This window comes from Tribolium madens, unplaced genomic scaffold (genome assembly GCF_015345945.1).
Source record: "Tribolium madens isolate multiple individuals breed KSU strain unplaced genomic scaffold, Tmad_KSU_1.1 Scaffold_2;HRSCAF=44;Tcas5.2_LGX, whole genome shotgun sequence".
NCBI classification, from domain to species: Eukaryota; Metazoa; Arthropoda; class Insecta; order Coleoptera; family Tenebrionidae; genus Tribolium; species Tribolium madens.
This window is the reverse complement of record NW_025400995.1, coordinates 7,632,761-7,651,246: the sequence shown is the minus strand read 5'-3', so window position 1 is coordinate 7,651,246 and position 18,486 is coordinate 7,632,761. Positions and strand designations below refer to the sequence as shown.

At 29.7% G+C, this 18,486-nt stretch overlaps 1 protein-coding gene across 4 annotated transcripts in view; it reads right to left on the bottom strand.

Moving 5' to 3' along the window:
• LOC123006263 (3-hydroxy-3-methylglutaryl-coenzyme A reductase-like) overlaps positions 1-18,486 on the bottom strand; it is a 29,081-nt gene that overhangs the window by 4,991 nt on the left and 5,604 nt on the right. For 2 of the 4 annotated variants that reach the window (XM_044400615.1, XM_044400618.1), the window contains exons 2-3: positions 3,068-3,259; positions 3-117 (exon numbers count right to left, since the gene is read on the bottom strand). In XM_044400615.1, coding sequence (XP_044256550.1) covers positions 3-117; positions 3,068-3,235 — 283 coding nt within the window. In that variant the 5' untranslated portion in view covers positions 3,236-3,259. Of the gene's footprint in view, positions 1-2; positions 118-3,067; positions 3,260-4,291; positions 4,423-9,106; positions 9,207-18,486 lie in introns of those variants that run through there. The other 2 variants (XM_044400616.1, XM_044400617.1) reach the window with 2 other exon arrangements.

Below are 18,486 nucleotides of genomic sequence, written 5' to 3'. Positions count from 1 at the left end.
ACCCAAAATATATTTCGATCCTAACTTTTCCAAATTACAAAATTGATAATAACAGTACAAGACGGCCAGGCAACGTATTAATGTCATCACAATCACGTCAGCCGCGTTATATTCAGCCTAGAAAAATGGACAATTAAAATTTAGCTAATAAATAATAGTATCATGATTATTTAATAATAATGATCACTATGGTTAAACACTAATTAATATTTCAATTGTTACAAAAACATTAAACACCTGCTTAACATGCTTTTTATTATTCCTTTCTTGATTAACAAAACAAAATTTCAACTTTTGTGCATTATGTGCTTTCTAGCAGAGATAATTTTCTTGTGATTCAGTGCAATTAATAGAAATTTAATTAGAAACTTTTATTATTTCGATTTAATCTAAACAACCCATTTGAAACAATAACATATACTTACTTTTGTTGAATATTTTAACTAAAAATTTTAAAACAATACTCTTATTAATTTATTTATTTCAAAGCAATTAACTAAAATGTATAAAATAAATAAAACATTTTGGTTTCGTTTTTTATACACTTTACGCATTTACAAATTATAATTAAGAAGTTACTCAAATAGTATGTACATTAAAAAACAAGTGTTACAAATACTCTCATTGGGATGCGAGCAGTTTGTGCCACGAGCCACGCAGTGACGAGTTCTGACGCATCCTGTATAAACGTAACGTATCGTGCAAACAGTTGCGGCACAGCCTTATGGAGCAATAAGATTTGTGATTTTTGAATCTTGGTCAATTGTATTGAGAGATGTACGAATGTAAATCTTCTTATTTTACATTTAAAGCTCCGGCACTAAATTATTATTACTGTGGACGTATTACGATTTGTGTTGATGTTGTTTCTGTTTAATATTCAATGATAACGAGCGTCAAAAACAATAATAGAGAGTTACTTCATCTCTGGTGTAAAAATGTAAATTGGAGCTTTCCCTTTCGACTAGTTATGCAGATGTTAAAGTTATAAAATATTTAGCACAGTACTCTCCATCAGAGATAGTAATATAAAATGTCGAGACGTAAATAGAAGTTGTTGATCGTCGTTTGTTGACATTGGCAGTGAAAGTAAGTTTATAGCATAAAAGAAAATAATTCTAGAATAGACGTGATGGATTTAACGACTTGATGTTAACACACCCACAGAACTTGATTCCTCAATCACAACAAAAACTAAATTTGCATAGTTTTATCAAAAAAAAAAAAAAAAAAAAACGAGAGGATTCAAACAAATGAAAATACAATGGATAATTTTTCAGACAGAACTTGGGCCATTCTGTATAAAACCAATATATTCAAATGGTTACTTTTCCAATTTCATTGCCACAGTATTACTGCAATTGAATCTGGTTTACCTTATTTAATAATTACCGCACACGTTGTAATAATTCTGATTGGTAGAAAAATGCACATCTACAACCTTGTTGCAGGGTGCAGATAAACACTTCCCGTATTACAAAATAGTATACGCCATATACTCACATCTGAGGTCATGACTATGATCTTTTCTCCATTGATTATAGTTTCTCGTTTATTAAGGATTGCATTTATTAATATTTTTTATGAATCCTTGAAGAAAATTATGCATCAACGTAATTTATTTTATGTACGAGTGTCTTAGAATTATTCAACATAAAAACCGCAAATATTACACCAGAATTGCTCGTCATACAAGTCCTCAGCCGTTGAAATTTTTGTTTTTTAGTTAAATTTCTCATTATGTTACCATAAATTTTAGCTGAACAAAACTTTTGTTTTATTAAAAAAAAAAAATCTATCAAGCTCATGTCAAAATTACTAATAATTCTACATAATTCTAAGGTTTTAATATAACTGTCAGATTCTGACCTACACACCATAATAACGAACACAACTGTAAAAAGTTCAAAATTAATTTTAAATTCTTTCTAATTTTAAACAAAAACAAATTTTACAATTTTCAAATATATATTTTAATTCATTCAAAAAATTGATTGATATTGAACGAAAAAGTCTTAGCTAGGAAACGCTTTATAATTGCTAACAACAATATAAATTCTTCGGAGATTTACGTTAACATTATTCCATAAATTGTCATTATGCACTTAGAAATATGAATGGAGAAAATTACAAATTATCGAATAATAAAAATATATTTTAAAATCAACATTTTTGACTCCGAATTACAAGTTTTTAACAGAATCTGACTCAAAAGCTAAAAGTAAAAAGTGCCTCAATGAACTTCTAAAGAATTTTTAATACGGTAACGACAAAATTCAAGAAGTAAAATAAAAATTTGCTGGTTCCTGGTTCTCAAAACTTTTCGTTTGGGTACTACATAATTTATTTTTTCCCGACATTTATACGATACTAAAGTATAGAAAAATTGATCTAGTGTAAGTATATGTAAATACAATCGACAGGTTGTATATTTTTTTAACGTCTTCTTATTGTAATTTGAATTATTTGTTATAGAAAATTGTAAGAAACGAATGAAAAGGTTACATTCCACGAGTTACAACTCGTGTAATATATACGAGCGATACCAGCAAATCGCACCAACAACCACCTCTAGTAAATGCTTCCTTACGCACGTGTGCTGTAAATTAACTCCAGTCGTAGACAGAATATTTAATATGAATACTTTTCAGTTTTCGTAGTCGGCGTATAATGATATCACTGATTCTGCGAGTTTTAATTAACGACTGCTCCAGTAAATTTCTTTTGAAATATTTTTTTTACTTTTACCCAAAAAATATTTTATGTAATTTATTACAAAATACAATTATTGTTTTTTTTTGCTTCTTCACCTTGCCCCTAGGTTATAGGCAAGATTGGGTTATTCGGCCCTGATGCACATGTGTTTAATATGAAACATATTGAAGAAATGTGTGAAAAGATGTAGAAAAATAATGGAGAAGTACATTAGAGTATGGGTTGATATTTCATTAAAGACAGATCGTGATTTCCATCTGCATTAAATCGATAAAATGTTTAGAGTTTTAAGCGAGGTCAGATATCGCAACTACAAAATGATTAAATTCGTTGGAAAAAATGCTGCGTCTACCTCTTGCAGACACTCCGCACAGTATCTGAGGGTGGGTTTTGGGGGTGGTGCCGGATGTTGTTGATCCACTGTCAACATGCATGCTGCAAGGGTAAGTGTGGCTACAATAACTTCCCAGGGATGTGTTGCACAGAATTCTCCATGCGCGCGAAATAATCGTGTCGTCATCGTTTAACAGTCCTGAACCGTCTCCTGCAACACAAAAAAATATACATATTAAAAACGGCATATTTTAAAGCAATAAAACGTTTCCATAAAACAATTCCGAAAGCTTTTAAGGGCTTGCTTATAAATCCCGCTGAAACGCAAATTCTATCTAAAATGCTTGCGAGCGATTACTTTATCTCACGATCGACCATCAAAACTGACACCGGAAACAAATATGGAATCGTGAATTCCGCTCCGTATTGAATTTTTATTATTTCTTTTTGCATCTTATTCAATCGAGTTGAACATGGCGAAAATTCACATGGAGACATTCCAAGCGATTAAAAATAATATGAAGTTTTAAATACACATAAAAAGAAGCAAAGCAGACACAACATGAATACTGGAAAGGAAAAATTCAGACACTTGTGAGACGAAGTGCGAAATTTTAATACTTCGAAGCTGTCGAGAAGAGAGACCTTGACAAACACTACAAAAGTGTTGCAAGCATTTGTGCAATACGAAATTGACAGTGAAAAAATCCCAAATTATGATGTAGGTAATGAGAACGAATTATGAAACATATATTGAGGTAAATGTCAAATTGCCGAAATAAAGTAAGACATTTGACATTGAGACGGTTTTTCTATTGATTAAATGATTTGTATGAACCAGAAATACGATGAAACTTCATTAAATTAATTTCATTTAACACAAAGGGCCGAGTTGTTGATAAATTGAGTCGGTAATTAATGAATATCAATGGATTACAACAACAAAATATGTTCATAAATTAATTGATCTTTAGAGAAGTAGATTCCATTAGCTGATGTCAAAATCAATAGCTACAAATTGGCGCAGAGCCTTTCTATATAGAGTTAAACTCCATACGTGCCTGACACAATTTTAACATCGTATAAAAACACAATTATGTTTTTTAATGACTACAGCAGCAGTGTTCATAATGCGATATTAAATAAATGAAAATGTCACATATCACATTTTTGACAACAAAAAATATTTCATCCTGGCTCCAGGAAAATGTAAATGTCTATCATACTCCTTTGTGTTACTCACGAACAAATTACTCCACAGAAATTGCTAGCAGGATGCAACTCGTTTCAATAATTTTCACCGATTCTAAATTAAACACATGCAGTCAACCACATTCTTGCGATCACTACGTGGACTGTTCGACCGTTATTCAAATTCATTTTGTCATTTTAAACTTGCATCACATTTATCTATCTCTAATAACTCCAGATTATCACTATTATTTAACAGTACAGATAACTTATCCGTTCTAAATTATTAAAATGACCCCGACCTGTTCACGTCAGCTTAAAACTAGAAAGAATGGGAATTTTTATGTTACACTATGCACATAATTTCAACGCCAAACGCAAATTAGAAATGAATTGTAAGCCAATTATATACAATATTTCGTTTAAACCACAAAAGGTCGTTGCAATTTTAGACACCAGTAAATATCAAATAAATAATTACGAGTACTTATTATTAAATTTCTGCAGCTACTTTCGAGTAAAAGTTAGAATGACAAAAACTTACTTAATAATATGACCTCAGTTTTTCTTATATAAAAAAATAACTAGCTCTCATCTTGGTGAATACAAGAAGAACAAAAAATAACTTTTAAGCATACTTCAGCTTTCTAGTCTAGTCGGAAAATGTCAGAAAATATAAGTTGTGTAGGTACAACGTATATTTAAAAAAATTTGTACTTGAGCCAAATTGTAAGCAAAGAGCTTTAAATTCTTATTTCTGTTGCTACAAAAATTCTTGAAAGCGTCAAAAAATAGTATAAAACCTGGTTCAGATTTTATTGCTTAAACAAAGTATTTATTTAAAAAAAAAATCATAATATTGTATATACAATATGTCTCCGGAATGAGTTTCAATTATCAAAGAGTAATTTTTTTCTCTTGTAAACTCAATTTGAGGACTTACTGTAGATTAGATAAAAAAGCGACGTCATAATACCAATATTAGATGTCTATTTAATAAGATATAAAGATAGGATTCTGGATAAGAAGATCAGTCAGATCACTTTATAATCAAGTGGTTTTAGTGGGATAAAAGTCCATGTTAATTCAAGCAAGAGTGAAGCAAAATAAATTGAAAAATCTGTATCATAAATAAAATATTACAAAACGTATTGCCAAACAAGATTCACGTAAATCTGGGCTTCGACCTTGACGACATAGAAAATGCATAATGCAATCATGTTGTCAGTGACTTTGATAAAAATAATAGACGAAACAGCAACATTCTCCAACCTCAAAACATATTTAACAATAAAATTAAGCACAGATTCAAAAGTGATATTAAACGATTGAATATGATGCCAGTGTCAATGTCAAAATGTTGAAATCAAGCTTTTCGGTTGTAGAAATTTCAGACAAGACAAAACTTTTAGTGGATTTCTCTTGTACAATCCTTTTGAAGAATTTTAAAGAAGTACGGTCATCAAACGAGGTTTTCTTTTGTAATATTTGCGAAATGAATTATCTCTAGTAATAGTTGAAACAAACGCCAATTGGTTACATCATTTTTCAATGTCTTTGTTATTATTAATGTTGACAAAAGTGAGCATCCTGGGGAGTCCTGATGTATATGGGACCCCAACTTATAGCGCAATAGTAGAATATCAGTCAAGGTTGCCTACTTTCTCTCAGCGGCCAGTGCCCCGACCAACACTTTTATTAATCACAAATTATCATAATGATAAAAATTATGATCAATAACAAACATCATGCAATTCGAAAACATTTATTAACTCCAATATCTAGTAAAAGAGAAATAAAACTTCATCAACCGAAAGTGAAAAATATTCAACGGATGGTCGCGTAAATAAAAATAAAACTTTCGAATGTTGATGAATAAGAACAATATTTAAAAAATAACGTCGTTGCGTTCAAGAACATTATTGTCTTGAAAGGGAAACCGAAAACTTTCATTAGCGAGTTTTCTATCGCCGCAATTCTACAACAGAACCAGACATTTTCAAGTCTTCGGCGATAACAATTTTTCAAAATATAAAGTGAACAAATTTAGACTAAAAAAATATTCATATTAAGAAAATGAAAGTTAAATTCCATCAACATTTATCATTGTCGTTGTAGAAGTAAAATGATAAAAATAAAGACACATTTAAAACATTATAAACAAATGAACTTATGTTTTAGGTATTTTCATTTATACTCCTATATTTTTGACCACATTTTTTAAATTCCCACATTTCGTTAAATAAATTTATTAATCCAAATGTTTTTGGGTTGTTTATGTGGAAGTCCTAAAATAAGATTTGTAATTATAATATAAATCTCAACTAAACATACCTATACCCGTATTTATGCCGCAGTTTTGTCATTACAATAAATTTTCCAGAACAGTGACAAACGAGATGTTACTGCCTCTATTTTTATTAGCTGATTCTATATATGAAAGAGCGCAAATAAAATATCAACGCTCCTTAAAACAGATGCAACAACACAACAGTGCTGTCTTACATAATTCTGAATATGTTTAGAAACTATCGTTTATAGAAGAAGAAAAAGGAATAAAATTACATCCGAACCTCAAAAAATCATCTTGTAATTTTTTTAATGAAGCTACGAAATAATTTTATTAAGATAAAAAATTAATTGGTAGTTAGAGGCGCATCCGTTTAATTACCACAATTAATGGAAACATCATGAAAACGAATTTTTGATTTTCGATTTCGGGGTCAAAGACCAATTTAATAACGCAACTGGTTCGTAACAGAACCACAATGTTTTATATTAAAATTTAGCGATCTTCGTATATGTAACTCGAAGCTGTACAAACATTTAATTACTTGACGGAATTTCAAACTGCACAAGAATTTTTAAACAGAGCGAAGGGTTAGCTTTCCACTTAATTAGTCTGTCAGAGGAAATCTTAATATAGCCCAAAAATCTGCTTCATTTTCATTTTTCGATCCGACTTGCGTGAATGCAACAAGAATTTCGGTACTTTTTACGTTCCAAACAGGAATTAACGTTGTAAATGAAGGTGTATTGCGAAAGTGTTTCATGGCGCGGATGAATTAAAATAAAAAAACAGATCTCAGTAAACAAAATAAATGGTCGCTGGAAAAAATAGAACAGTTCCGACTGGAAACTATTTTTAAAGGAAAAAACCGTTTCGTTGAAATCATGATAACAAATAATTTTTTTTAAATCCAAACAGACAAACATTTAAATTGAGATTATCGCAACATTGGGTACAGAATTCTAAGAAAATGTCTTTAATTCAAGAATGGCAAGTTGCTAAATATTAAAATCTCCCTGTATTCCACTTTAAAATCAATTCTGATTTGATTTATTATAAATAGTTTACATTTGAGGAGTTATCGTAAGCATCCATTCCACTAACAACTTTTCAGCCTTCGTTAATTTTAGAATTTTATTTATGATTTACAATTCTTTGAAACTGGGATTAATTTTTAAAATTCTTTCATTACTTAAAAACATGACACGTTCAAATACGCTTCCAAAATAATAAAACTTACATATAGAATTTTAAGAGTTACCTTCACTGCTAAATCAGATTTTGAACATTACTAAATGAGTTTTTTTTTCTTGATTTTGTTTTTGATTCACGTTTACTACGAATACCAATATTTTTAATTTGTGTCATTTATTAAGTTGTTAAAATTACGAAAAAGTTAAGCACAGTAATTAGTGCTTTATAAGTTGTTAACGTAAGAAGAATGGTATAATTTGGTGCAACAAAAATTGTGACTCCTGCATTTTAATGTATTATTTTTAATAATCCAGTAATAAAGTGACTAACATAATTAACTACGAGTACAAGTTGTATGTGTATATTTTAAATGTAATGTAATTATGTTACAAAAATACGTATACAAATGTCAGAGTACATTAAAAAGCTGTGTATTTTTACTAACGTAAATAAAATAACGCAGTGACAAGGAATCAACTAATGAAACTTTCAATTTTTAACCTTCTGCAGTTCCTTTTATTCTTAACTTTACTTAATAGCATTTCACAATATTTACTAAACTCTGCAACACGATAAATACACATATGAGAAGACCTTCATGATCCCCAGTAAATCTCATGTAACTAGACTGTTTTCTTCCGGGCATTATCTTTTTAAAGCCGATTCCAAAACCAATGTTTTCATTAGATTAAAAAATAGTCCTGTTTAAAATTCAAGAACAACTTTGCAACAGATTCCAGTTTCAGACAAAATAATTAAAAGCAAAAAAAAAAAACAAAACAGAGAATATGTGTAATAAACGGCAATTTATGCTTTTTCATTGAAAGAACTAGGTTATTAAATTATAAAAGAAATTAAAATAGAACTACTAGCCTATTAAATTATTAATAAAAGTGAAAATTTGTAAGTGCAAATAATTACAGACGTCTACATAATGCAATTTTTAAATTAAATATAGATTAAAATTAGTGAAAGGATTAATAAAATAGAATTCATCTAAATATTTTTAATTTGTTTTTAAATTTGTAGTACTTAAATTACAAATTAATTAATTAAATTGTCAAGAACATCTCTTAATGTGTTTTACTTGACAACTTGCAATTCGTTAAATTGATTTCATTCTTTCATCTATTTGTAACCAACGAAAAAATTACTGTTAACGACCCGGGTGATTTTTCTCGTTAACAAAGTAAATGTTTCAAATAAATTACAAAGTAACACCATTTGAATTTTCGAATACGAATTTATACATATATGTACTATGGACTAGGGTGAACTTATTTATTATAAATGAAATATAAAGAAAATGCCTGTGTTAATTTTTAATATGTTTGAAAAAATATATTATAAAAAATCGGTTTTGTCAATAATAAATTGATTTACCTGGAAATCAACAAGTTTGCGATACACTTTAATTTCCAAGAGAAGCACGAGTTTTCACTGACAGCGAGAGTGGTGGCACTAGCACATCCGAGAAGGTGAGGACTGACTGATATCCAATTCTCTCTTTCACAAAGCATAGCTTTGGTGAAGGACCTCGTTTAGTTGTTCGGCTTTATTCGGAAATGCAAGTATCAGGATAAACATCATCCTTCAGGATTCGTGAAACATGTATAAAAATTAAAAGAGAACTAAACTAACTAATGCTCTTTGAAATGCTCATGACACCAAGTCAGCAAGTCCGAAAAAATAAGATTGTCGCATGTTTTGGGTTGGGTTTCTGAAGACCGCAAATTATTCATTCATCTAATAGTAAAATGTTACTTCTAGACCAGACTATTTGAAGGACCCAAAATACCTTAATTTTTAATACGGCAAAAGGTACACCAAAAATTGAGCACATGAAAAAAATACCAAAAAATTCTCAAAACATCTTTGTTTTAGACACCTCAAAGTGGCTTTATACTTCTGAACCAGGCCAATTGGCACATGCAAAAATTATTGACTTACTTATCTATTTTAGTTCTCTTCAAAATAATAGTTTGCAAAGTGTCAGCCAAAAAAATGATGACAGTTTACATTATCAACACAAAATGTAATTATATACGTCATATAATTGTCTCACAATTCTTCTAGAAAGGCTAATAATAAAAGGAAAAGCAAACAAATATGATGCAGACTAAATCGTTTTCGTTATCTAGAGTAATTTTTGAAAAAAAAAGTTCATTCACATTCCTGGAATATAGGAAATTAATATGTATAACATAAATGTAACTCCGAAAACTATATAGTTTGAACGTTATCAACATTTTCATTTGATTTTCTTAATAGTCGAAGGACCGATTTACAGAAAGCATATTAATTTAATTCAGAATTAAACTACATATTTCTAATTAAGTCATTTAATTCACATTAAAAAAGTCAAATTATTATTGAAGAACCTTTAAATTTAATTTTTTTCTAGGAAAGAGGTGAAAAAAAGTGATTCTTCAACCCAGAAAACTCCATGTATATATTTTTATTTGTAAATCTAATCTTACAAAGGACGAATGAGAAAATACATGCAGGGTGAATATAAAATATAGAACCAAGCGATTTTATTTTTAATCATTTGCCTCCAGAAAATAATAATTAATATAAATTAAAGTAGTATAAAAAATGTGATCGTATTTTCAGAACAAAATTTTGTTTTGTTTTTGAGTTATGCGATTTTTTTTGTCAAAATTGCAATTTATGTGAAAAAATTTTTTTAAAAAATTAAATATAAAGCAGATAGTTGTAATCCTTAGAGTATAGTTTTTTTGAGAAAAATGATTTTATAGTGGGTTGCCATTAAAAAAAAAAATTTTTTTGTAGAACTCAAAAACAAAAGGAAATTTCGAAAAATTTTATTCTTATTAAATCATCACATTTTTATAGTATTGTAACACTCATCAATTAGTTTTTTCAAAAAATAAATAGTTTAAGCAAAAAACGTTTGGTTCCATACTTTTTATTCACCTGGTATAAATTGTCTGTCGAGTTGTCTGTATTCCGGACTAAATATTTTTAAAACCTATTGGTAAATTTCTACTTTGTAACTGTAATAACAATAATAGTAATTATAACTTCCCCTTGAATTTCAGTATCACTCAGATTTTATATCCTAATTTTCAGACACATTTATGAAAGTGCTATTTGTACAATTATTACAACAAACTTAATGTTTTTATCGAAGGGACGCAACAGTTTAATTAAATTAAACTGTTCTAGCAAATTTAATATCTTTTTTTTTAATTCAATAAAATAGCTTATCAAATTTTATTAACGGAGTAAAACCAGTCGATTGTTTTAATTGTTTCATTTAACATTGTCATTAACTTGATTTTAATTAAAAAAATCACTCTTTTACATTTTACATACGTATTTCTAGTCCACTTTATAAAATGTGAGTTGTATTATTAATTTATATCATATTTTATAAACTATACATGTTTTTGGAGGTTTTCGCATTAAGTCAATTGTGAGGAATATAATGGGAAATTCCACCATTCAGCAATTAATGACAACGGACGAATTTTCCGAAATGATTTAAGAGTTCAAAAGGTTGAATAAAAAAAGCGAGGAAAATTTCGAAACTATATTAGTCATAAACCAAGTTATTAAATACGTATACTACACCAATAACCCAGAAATGAAATTTAGAAGAAAAAAAAAGAGTAGGCGGTGATTAAAGTCCTTCAGATTGCAATCCTGATTTTTGACATCAAATGTCAGCGGAAACTTTGAGTAGTTTGCGTTTTATTCCTTTTGAGTGAAATAATGTTCACTTTAGAGCAGAAAGTTTTTATTGGTGTACAAGAGGAAAACGGTGGATGGTCATTTTCACTTTCAGATTGTGTGGGAAATTTCCAGCCCAGGTTCCCATCCAATGTGTTGCCAACTGTAGAATTTAATCGACGCCTACTCTAATTTATTTTTTATTTGATCGCACCGTTTAATGGCACGTTTTGAACATGTGAAAAAAAAAACTATTATTTTCTTTCAAAACCAAGTAAATTAACCATCGCCAAATCTCAACATTTAAACAAACCACATTTCAAATCCAATCCCTCTCTTGAAACAGATATTTGAGGTTTCCTCACTTCCTTTGACGATAACCGTACCTTGAATTTTTTGTTCGTACTCGTGCGTCAGTTTCGAATATCTATATGGATGTAAGGTATTATTTCTTCAGGTTACTCATCGTAATTCGGACCATGATCAACCATTTCTTTTTCTTACGACCTAATATTAGCAAGAGACATTTATTCAAAATGAAAACTAATTTAACATTTTATCCACTATTCTATTTTTTTGAAGGTCGCATTTTCAAATTGTAGAAAAATACGCAAGTACAAAATTAGCTGAGTTCCTTGTATTTACATTATAAATACAGTGTTAAACTTAGATCCATTGTCATGCATATATGCTCAAAACCTCAGTAAGAACTATAACTCACTATAACAGTGATTTTACCTACTTTGCTTAGAATATAAATAAATTAAATCTTTCTATTCTAATTTTAATTGAAAACGACCTGAAAAGATATTTATGAAAACTGAAAAAAAAAGAGATCTCAAAAACTGACTGGTGGTATAGCAAGATAAATAATGTGAAAAAAAACGTAACTTTTTATTTCGAAAAAATTAAATGCGGTATTGGAATAACTGAAGCATTTAGTTTTTAGTTTTTTTTTTAAATAAGAAACCTCGTAATTGAAAAACTATGAGTCCTCAGCCACAACGAGGCGAATTCTACGAGTAATTTTACATATTCAATCAGTTTTCATAACATACAAAAAAATTTGATTTTTTGGTCACAATCGGATTAGGTAGTGCCTATGATTATAAAAAGTCCTATTCTCAACTTAATTACTCAATATTTAAAAAACTACTAATCGTCGAGCATTTTTACTTGTTGTGTCGTGCTCAGCACGTGATTTTACGTCTAGAAAATCTTAATTCAAGCGTTTTTACGATTCAAAGTTTTTTGTAATTTACCAAAATTCAAAAAAATTGTAATTTTTCAAACTCGACCCAGTAACGTTTTATGCACTTTTCTGAGTCTCTAAAACCGTTGTATGCACTTTTGGATACGTAGAAATGCATTTCGTTTAATTTTGTGAGTTAAATACGTATGTTTGAAGACGACGAAAAGAAATTTCGCCAACTGGGCGAAAATATCAATGTGAGAAAAATACAAAAAGGGAATGTAAAGTTAGTCTGTTTATCTATTCTTTTCTTAATTCACCAACTTAAACCAACGCGGGGACAGAGAACAAATGCTAAAGAAAATGACGAAAGCACGTTACAAACGTTTACACCCCATTTCACATTGTTAAAGGTTGATTTTCAAAAAGTGTCTTCTTAGAGCACTTCTATCTACACCCCCAAAATTCTACATTTTATGTTTATCATTTTGTTTAAATGTTTGCACCTTATCATACCGTTAAAGGTTGGTTTTTGAAAAGTGCCTGATTTAGTGTACTTCTTTCTACACTCTCTAGAAATGCTATTTTATTCACAATCACATTATTTTTAGTCAAAACTTTAAGTAAAATAAAATTCTAACAAAGTTAAGATCCAAACGTGGTAGGCCATCTAAATTGCGTTTGATTTGACATTTCAGAAATGTCAAAGAAAATATTGAAATAATGTGTGAATCTGATTTAAAATCGTTGAAATGGAGCAGTGTACTTCCCCAGTAGTAAGAGAAACTGCTAAAGAAGCAATTGAATACTGCATATTACCGCCCATGATAAGTAATATTATTACTCCTCATGAGATATAATGACGTGTTTCCCAAACTTTAAAAGGTTAGTAATCGGCATATTACATTGGTGATTGTGAATAAAAAATATTTTTGGAGGTAATAGGATGAACCAAAATAACCAGAAAGGTTTTAATAAACATGGGTCCGCAAAGTAATGGTTTCGGAGATATAGAAGATTATTCTGTTTTGAAACATTTATTTGCAATCAGTACAAACAAACAAAAAAAGCTTCTAGCAAAAACAAAAAATAAAGTTACATAAAATGTATTTCTACGCAGGCACGAAGTCTTGGTCTGAAGGATATTGGAACTCTTTTTAAAACCCCCTTATTAGCTCGTATTTGTTGGCATTGTTGATTAATACGTAGCTACAGCTCCTCGAGGCCATTTACAGGAGTACCATAGACTATAATGTTTTTCAAATATCCCCCAAAAAATCTTGCAGGCTTTGACAACAATAGTCAAATACTTAATGTTTATTTCACAAAACATCAGCCAACTATGATAATAATGCAACTTTTTGCAAAATAAAAAGGGAGGTAAAAAAATTATCACATTCCATATCTCTGAAACCGTTACTTTGCGGACCTATGTTTAAGATTTTTTAAAGTGAAACGTTTTATCCATCGCGTCAATTTTTTTTGTCTATCTATCGCATGTCGCATTACTGCCGGCCGTGGAGTAGGGGTAAAGTGAAAGGCGCTCGGCAGAACAGTCAAGGCCAATATGGTGGCGCCCATGGCTCGCATCAGCTGACCGTGTAGCATTTATATTCTTACTCATTCGTGCGAGTGCTCCGCGGTATTTGTGTGTTTTGATCAGTGTATTGATGTGTATTGATCCGAAAAAAAGGTTCACTTGCATCGTGGTTTCTTTAAACCATAGCAGTTTTTTGTTTATTTTGATCCATACTACAGTGGAACTCGTCTATAACGAGTCCCGGTTATAATGCAAAATCGGCTATAACAAGTAAATTGTTTGGTCCGTTGCCGTTTTGTATGCAAAATTCTCCCTCTATAGCGAGTATTTTTCTGGAATTAAGGTGGACATAACAAAACTTTTATTTTGTCCAAGATCGGTAATAGCGAGAAATTCTGAAAAATTTCGAATCGGTTATAACGAGAGTTCCTAGAAGAAATAAAAATCCTGCGAGTCTCATTACGTATTGTGTACCAGAATTTTTTGGAAATGTTGTTTTTGCGCGCTAATGGTCTTATTTTTCTCACTTTCTCAGTCTTGAATAACTTTTCAAGCAGAGAACACTTTGTCTTTCTGTATCAATATGTCGTCCTCAAAAAGAAAAACGTTTTCTATCAAAGAAAAAATATCAATAATAACAGAGTCCGAAAGTGGTAAAAAACAAGCTGTAATCTGCAAAGAGAAAAATTTAGCCAATTCTACATTAGCAACAATTTTAAAGAACAGGGACAAGATAACGAGTTCAACTGGTGAATTTTTGTCAAAAGTGAAGAAGTACATACTGCTAAAAATGCTAAATTAGATAAAGCCGTTCTGCCCATAAGTGGGACCAAGTTAAAAGAAAAGCAGAACAATTTGCAGAAAAAATTGGGGATTCTCTAGAAATGAATTTTTTTGTTATTGGGTGCTTCCACCTAACCACGATGTCTTCTACAATAGCCTTGTACAATTGATAAGATAAAAATGCTTCATTGTAAAAAACAAAACAAAAATACAGATTTTTTTCTTAAATATTGTTTTAAACTTTTTTAATATTCGTATTTACTAAAATAATTTGCATAGTACATGTTTAAAAACTTTTATTATCCATGACTGTTTATTGCGAAAATCGGTTATAACGAGCAAATACGTTGGCCCCTTGAATTCTCTTTGTAGAGGGGTTCTACTGTATTACCTCCTAAAATATTTTACAACCTTTTTTTAACACTCTGTATACAGGGTGCGCCAGAACTCGCGCCCCAGAGAAAACTTTCAAGTAAGGTAAGATACCAGGAACATAAAAAAAATGTTTAAAAAATTCTATCTGTCAAAAAATTTTGACATTTATTTTTTGACATTTGACATTTTTTTATATCTATTTAAGGATACTGATGATCTTGTATATGTGTTTTTACAATTATTTAGTAAAGAGACAAAAATTTTACCAATAAAAGCCACAAGTACCTAACATTGAACAGAGTTACAATTTAGGATACAGCTTCCTTGTTTCCTCTTTTAATAGCCTATAGGAAAAAAACGTGGAAAATTATTTCATAACTAAGAAATTTTTATAGAAATTTTTAAATTTTTTCAACTTTTTTCCATGTTCCTGGCATCTAACCTCATATGGCATTTTTCTCTGGGGCGCGAGTTCTGGCGCACCCTGTATACAACCCTACTTCTTTATTGTTCAATATCTCAAAAAGATTGATCGAAGAGTACATTTCAAAATATTTTTAGTTGATGCAGATTTGAAAACAATGTAATAAAATGAGAATTATATACGTATGGACTTAAAATACCTAATAGTGAGTATCCTGACATTGCAAAATAATGACTCAACTTGTAAAATCAGAGCAATTAACTCATGTTCATGGTCAGAAATGGCCTGTTGAGAAGAATTTAGCATAAAATCTTGTCAGTAAATAACACATTTACGATTTACTATATAGAGTTTAAGTGTCTTCGAGAGCTTTTAAGTGCCTAGACTTAATTTTACTACAAGTTTATGAGGTTGTTTAAAAATAAACATGAAGCTTCTGTTTAATGTGAACCCACTAATAATAATAAATATATGTGTAACAATAACTAAAAAGCAATTGGATTTAAAAGACCTAGTACATACCAGATTTGCAAGCGTAAAATTCTTGGATTAAAACATATAAATTAAACTTCATGTGAAAAGAAGGAAACAGTTATTAGTTGCCAGAATTTTAGAAATTTCTCAGAGCACATAAACACGGCAAATGTATATACAGGCTGTCCCAGTGAGTTGAAAAAGTCCATTAGTGACTTTTAAATGTTAAAGTTAAAAAATGTAGAGGACATTGATAGGTACTATTCTAGTGCATCACCTAAAATTATTTTCAACCATACAGCACATCCCAAAAATAAGTTGCGATTTGTGTTTTGTGTTTTTTTAAATGAAACACCGTATATGTTTCTTTGCATTTTTAGATACAGCCTTTTAAAACAATGTTTTTACGCTAAACTTTTATTAGTCCATTTCCCTTAGTTTTAGAAGTAAGACGTTTTTTTGACGAAAACATGCACTTTTAAAAAATTCATTACACAAAAACTAAGACAGCTAGAACAAATTTTTTCTTACTTCTGCAAAGAAGAAAGTACAGAATTTAAAGCTGTAGCAATTTTTAGTGTTTTGCATTTGTAATGATTAATAAATTAAGAAGTTTGTTAAAAGTTAAATAACTTAAAAAATTTTAATAGAACACCCTATTTTTTATTTTTGCATCTAATAGATTAATAAATTGTCTATCTAAAAAAATAAACTTGTAATGTCTATTATTGATAAATAAAAAGATATCTGTAACTTATTATTGAGACACGCTGTATAGTTGAAAATAATTTTAGGCGATGGACTAGATTAGTATCTATCAATGTCCCATATAATTTTTTTTATTAATTTTACCATTTAAAGGTCACTAATGGACTTTTTCAACTCACTGAGACACCCTGTATATGTACCCTTCCCCGGGTGTACTTATGTTACAGTAAAATTCACAATCTCACTGCAGACATTTGTGAAAATTTTTTGCCTTCGCATTTTTATTAAATTACCAACTAATTCATTATGACCGCGAAATAGTAAAAATTGCATAATCTCACCAAATATCACTAATAATAATTAAATTGTCACCTTCACTTGTTACTAAATTATTACAAAATTCACCAAGGTGATGATGAAAAAGTACGAAGAAAATCCAGAGCAAATCCAGCGACTTTTTATTGTTGCATCTGCATTTTACTGTCATTAAACCAATCCCTTGACATACAAAGACGCACAATCACTACAGTAACTCTTGTAACGTCGGTAACAGTGTTAATTAGGTGCGAGTGTCACAATGACTTCAGGAATTGCTATTATTACAAACAATGTTTCTGCATATATCCGAATTATGTCTTAGACAAGAATTCACACGACCTTTTTGATTTAAAAATGCAAATACAACATTAATTATTTATACACTCTTGGTGTGAATCAATTCAGAGTTTGATCTTGATTTTTTCATTAAAGTGAATTAGAAGATTTGTTTTTTTTTATTATATTAATGGTTGTATGTGCCTAAGTATGATTTATATATTTTTTTATTCTTTTTTGAAATTATTATTATTTTTTAATCTTTTAAAAGTATTTGCACAGCTCATATTTATTTAAAGAGGTCAAAATTATAATTTTTTTTGGAAATCTGTAAAACAATTCAATAAACAATACTACTTTATTGGAATAACGTAATAACTAATGCAAAATTATAAAAAAAGTTGAAAAAAAAATGGTTTTCTGATTTTAATGAAAATTAGAATTGGTTCAGAAACAAATGTGTACAATTGTTTCTTTAATTTCTTTGTAAAAATTTGATCAATCGGTCCGAGAAAACGGTTTGATGGATCGATTTACAAATTTACATACATTAAGCTGTAAAAACTCCAAGAAAGATTAGTTTTCCCAACAATATTTGTGAATACGGGTAAATTTACTAAAACAGCGCAAAAAGTTGCTTCTTCCTCTTTTCTTTAAATCAATGTTGAAAGTGATTTTTTTTACATTTAATCCACTTTTTGACACTACCCTTACATTCTCTGTGCGGTCATTGGTTGCTGAGATATCAATGATTAAAGACACAAGGAGCCTTTTCCATTTAAAGTCAGATATCTCAGCGACAAATTGACATAAAGAGAATATAAAAAAGCATATTAAAGCTAAATAAAGAAGCTATACGGTCCCATTGATTTAACTAAAAAACATTCCCCAAGTCCGTGGACCAAAAACAAAAATTTTACAATTGTTTTTTCTCGCGCTATTTCTTAGGATTGCGTGATAACCGTAGCACAGAA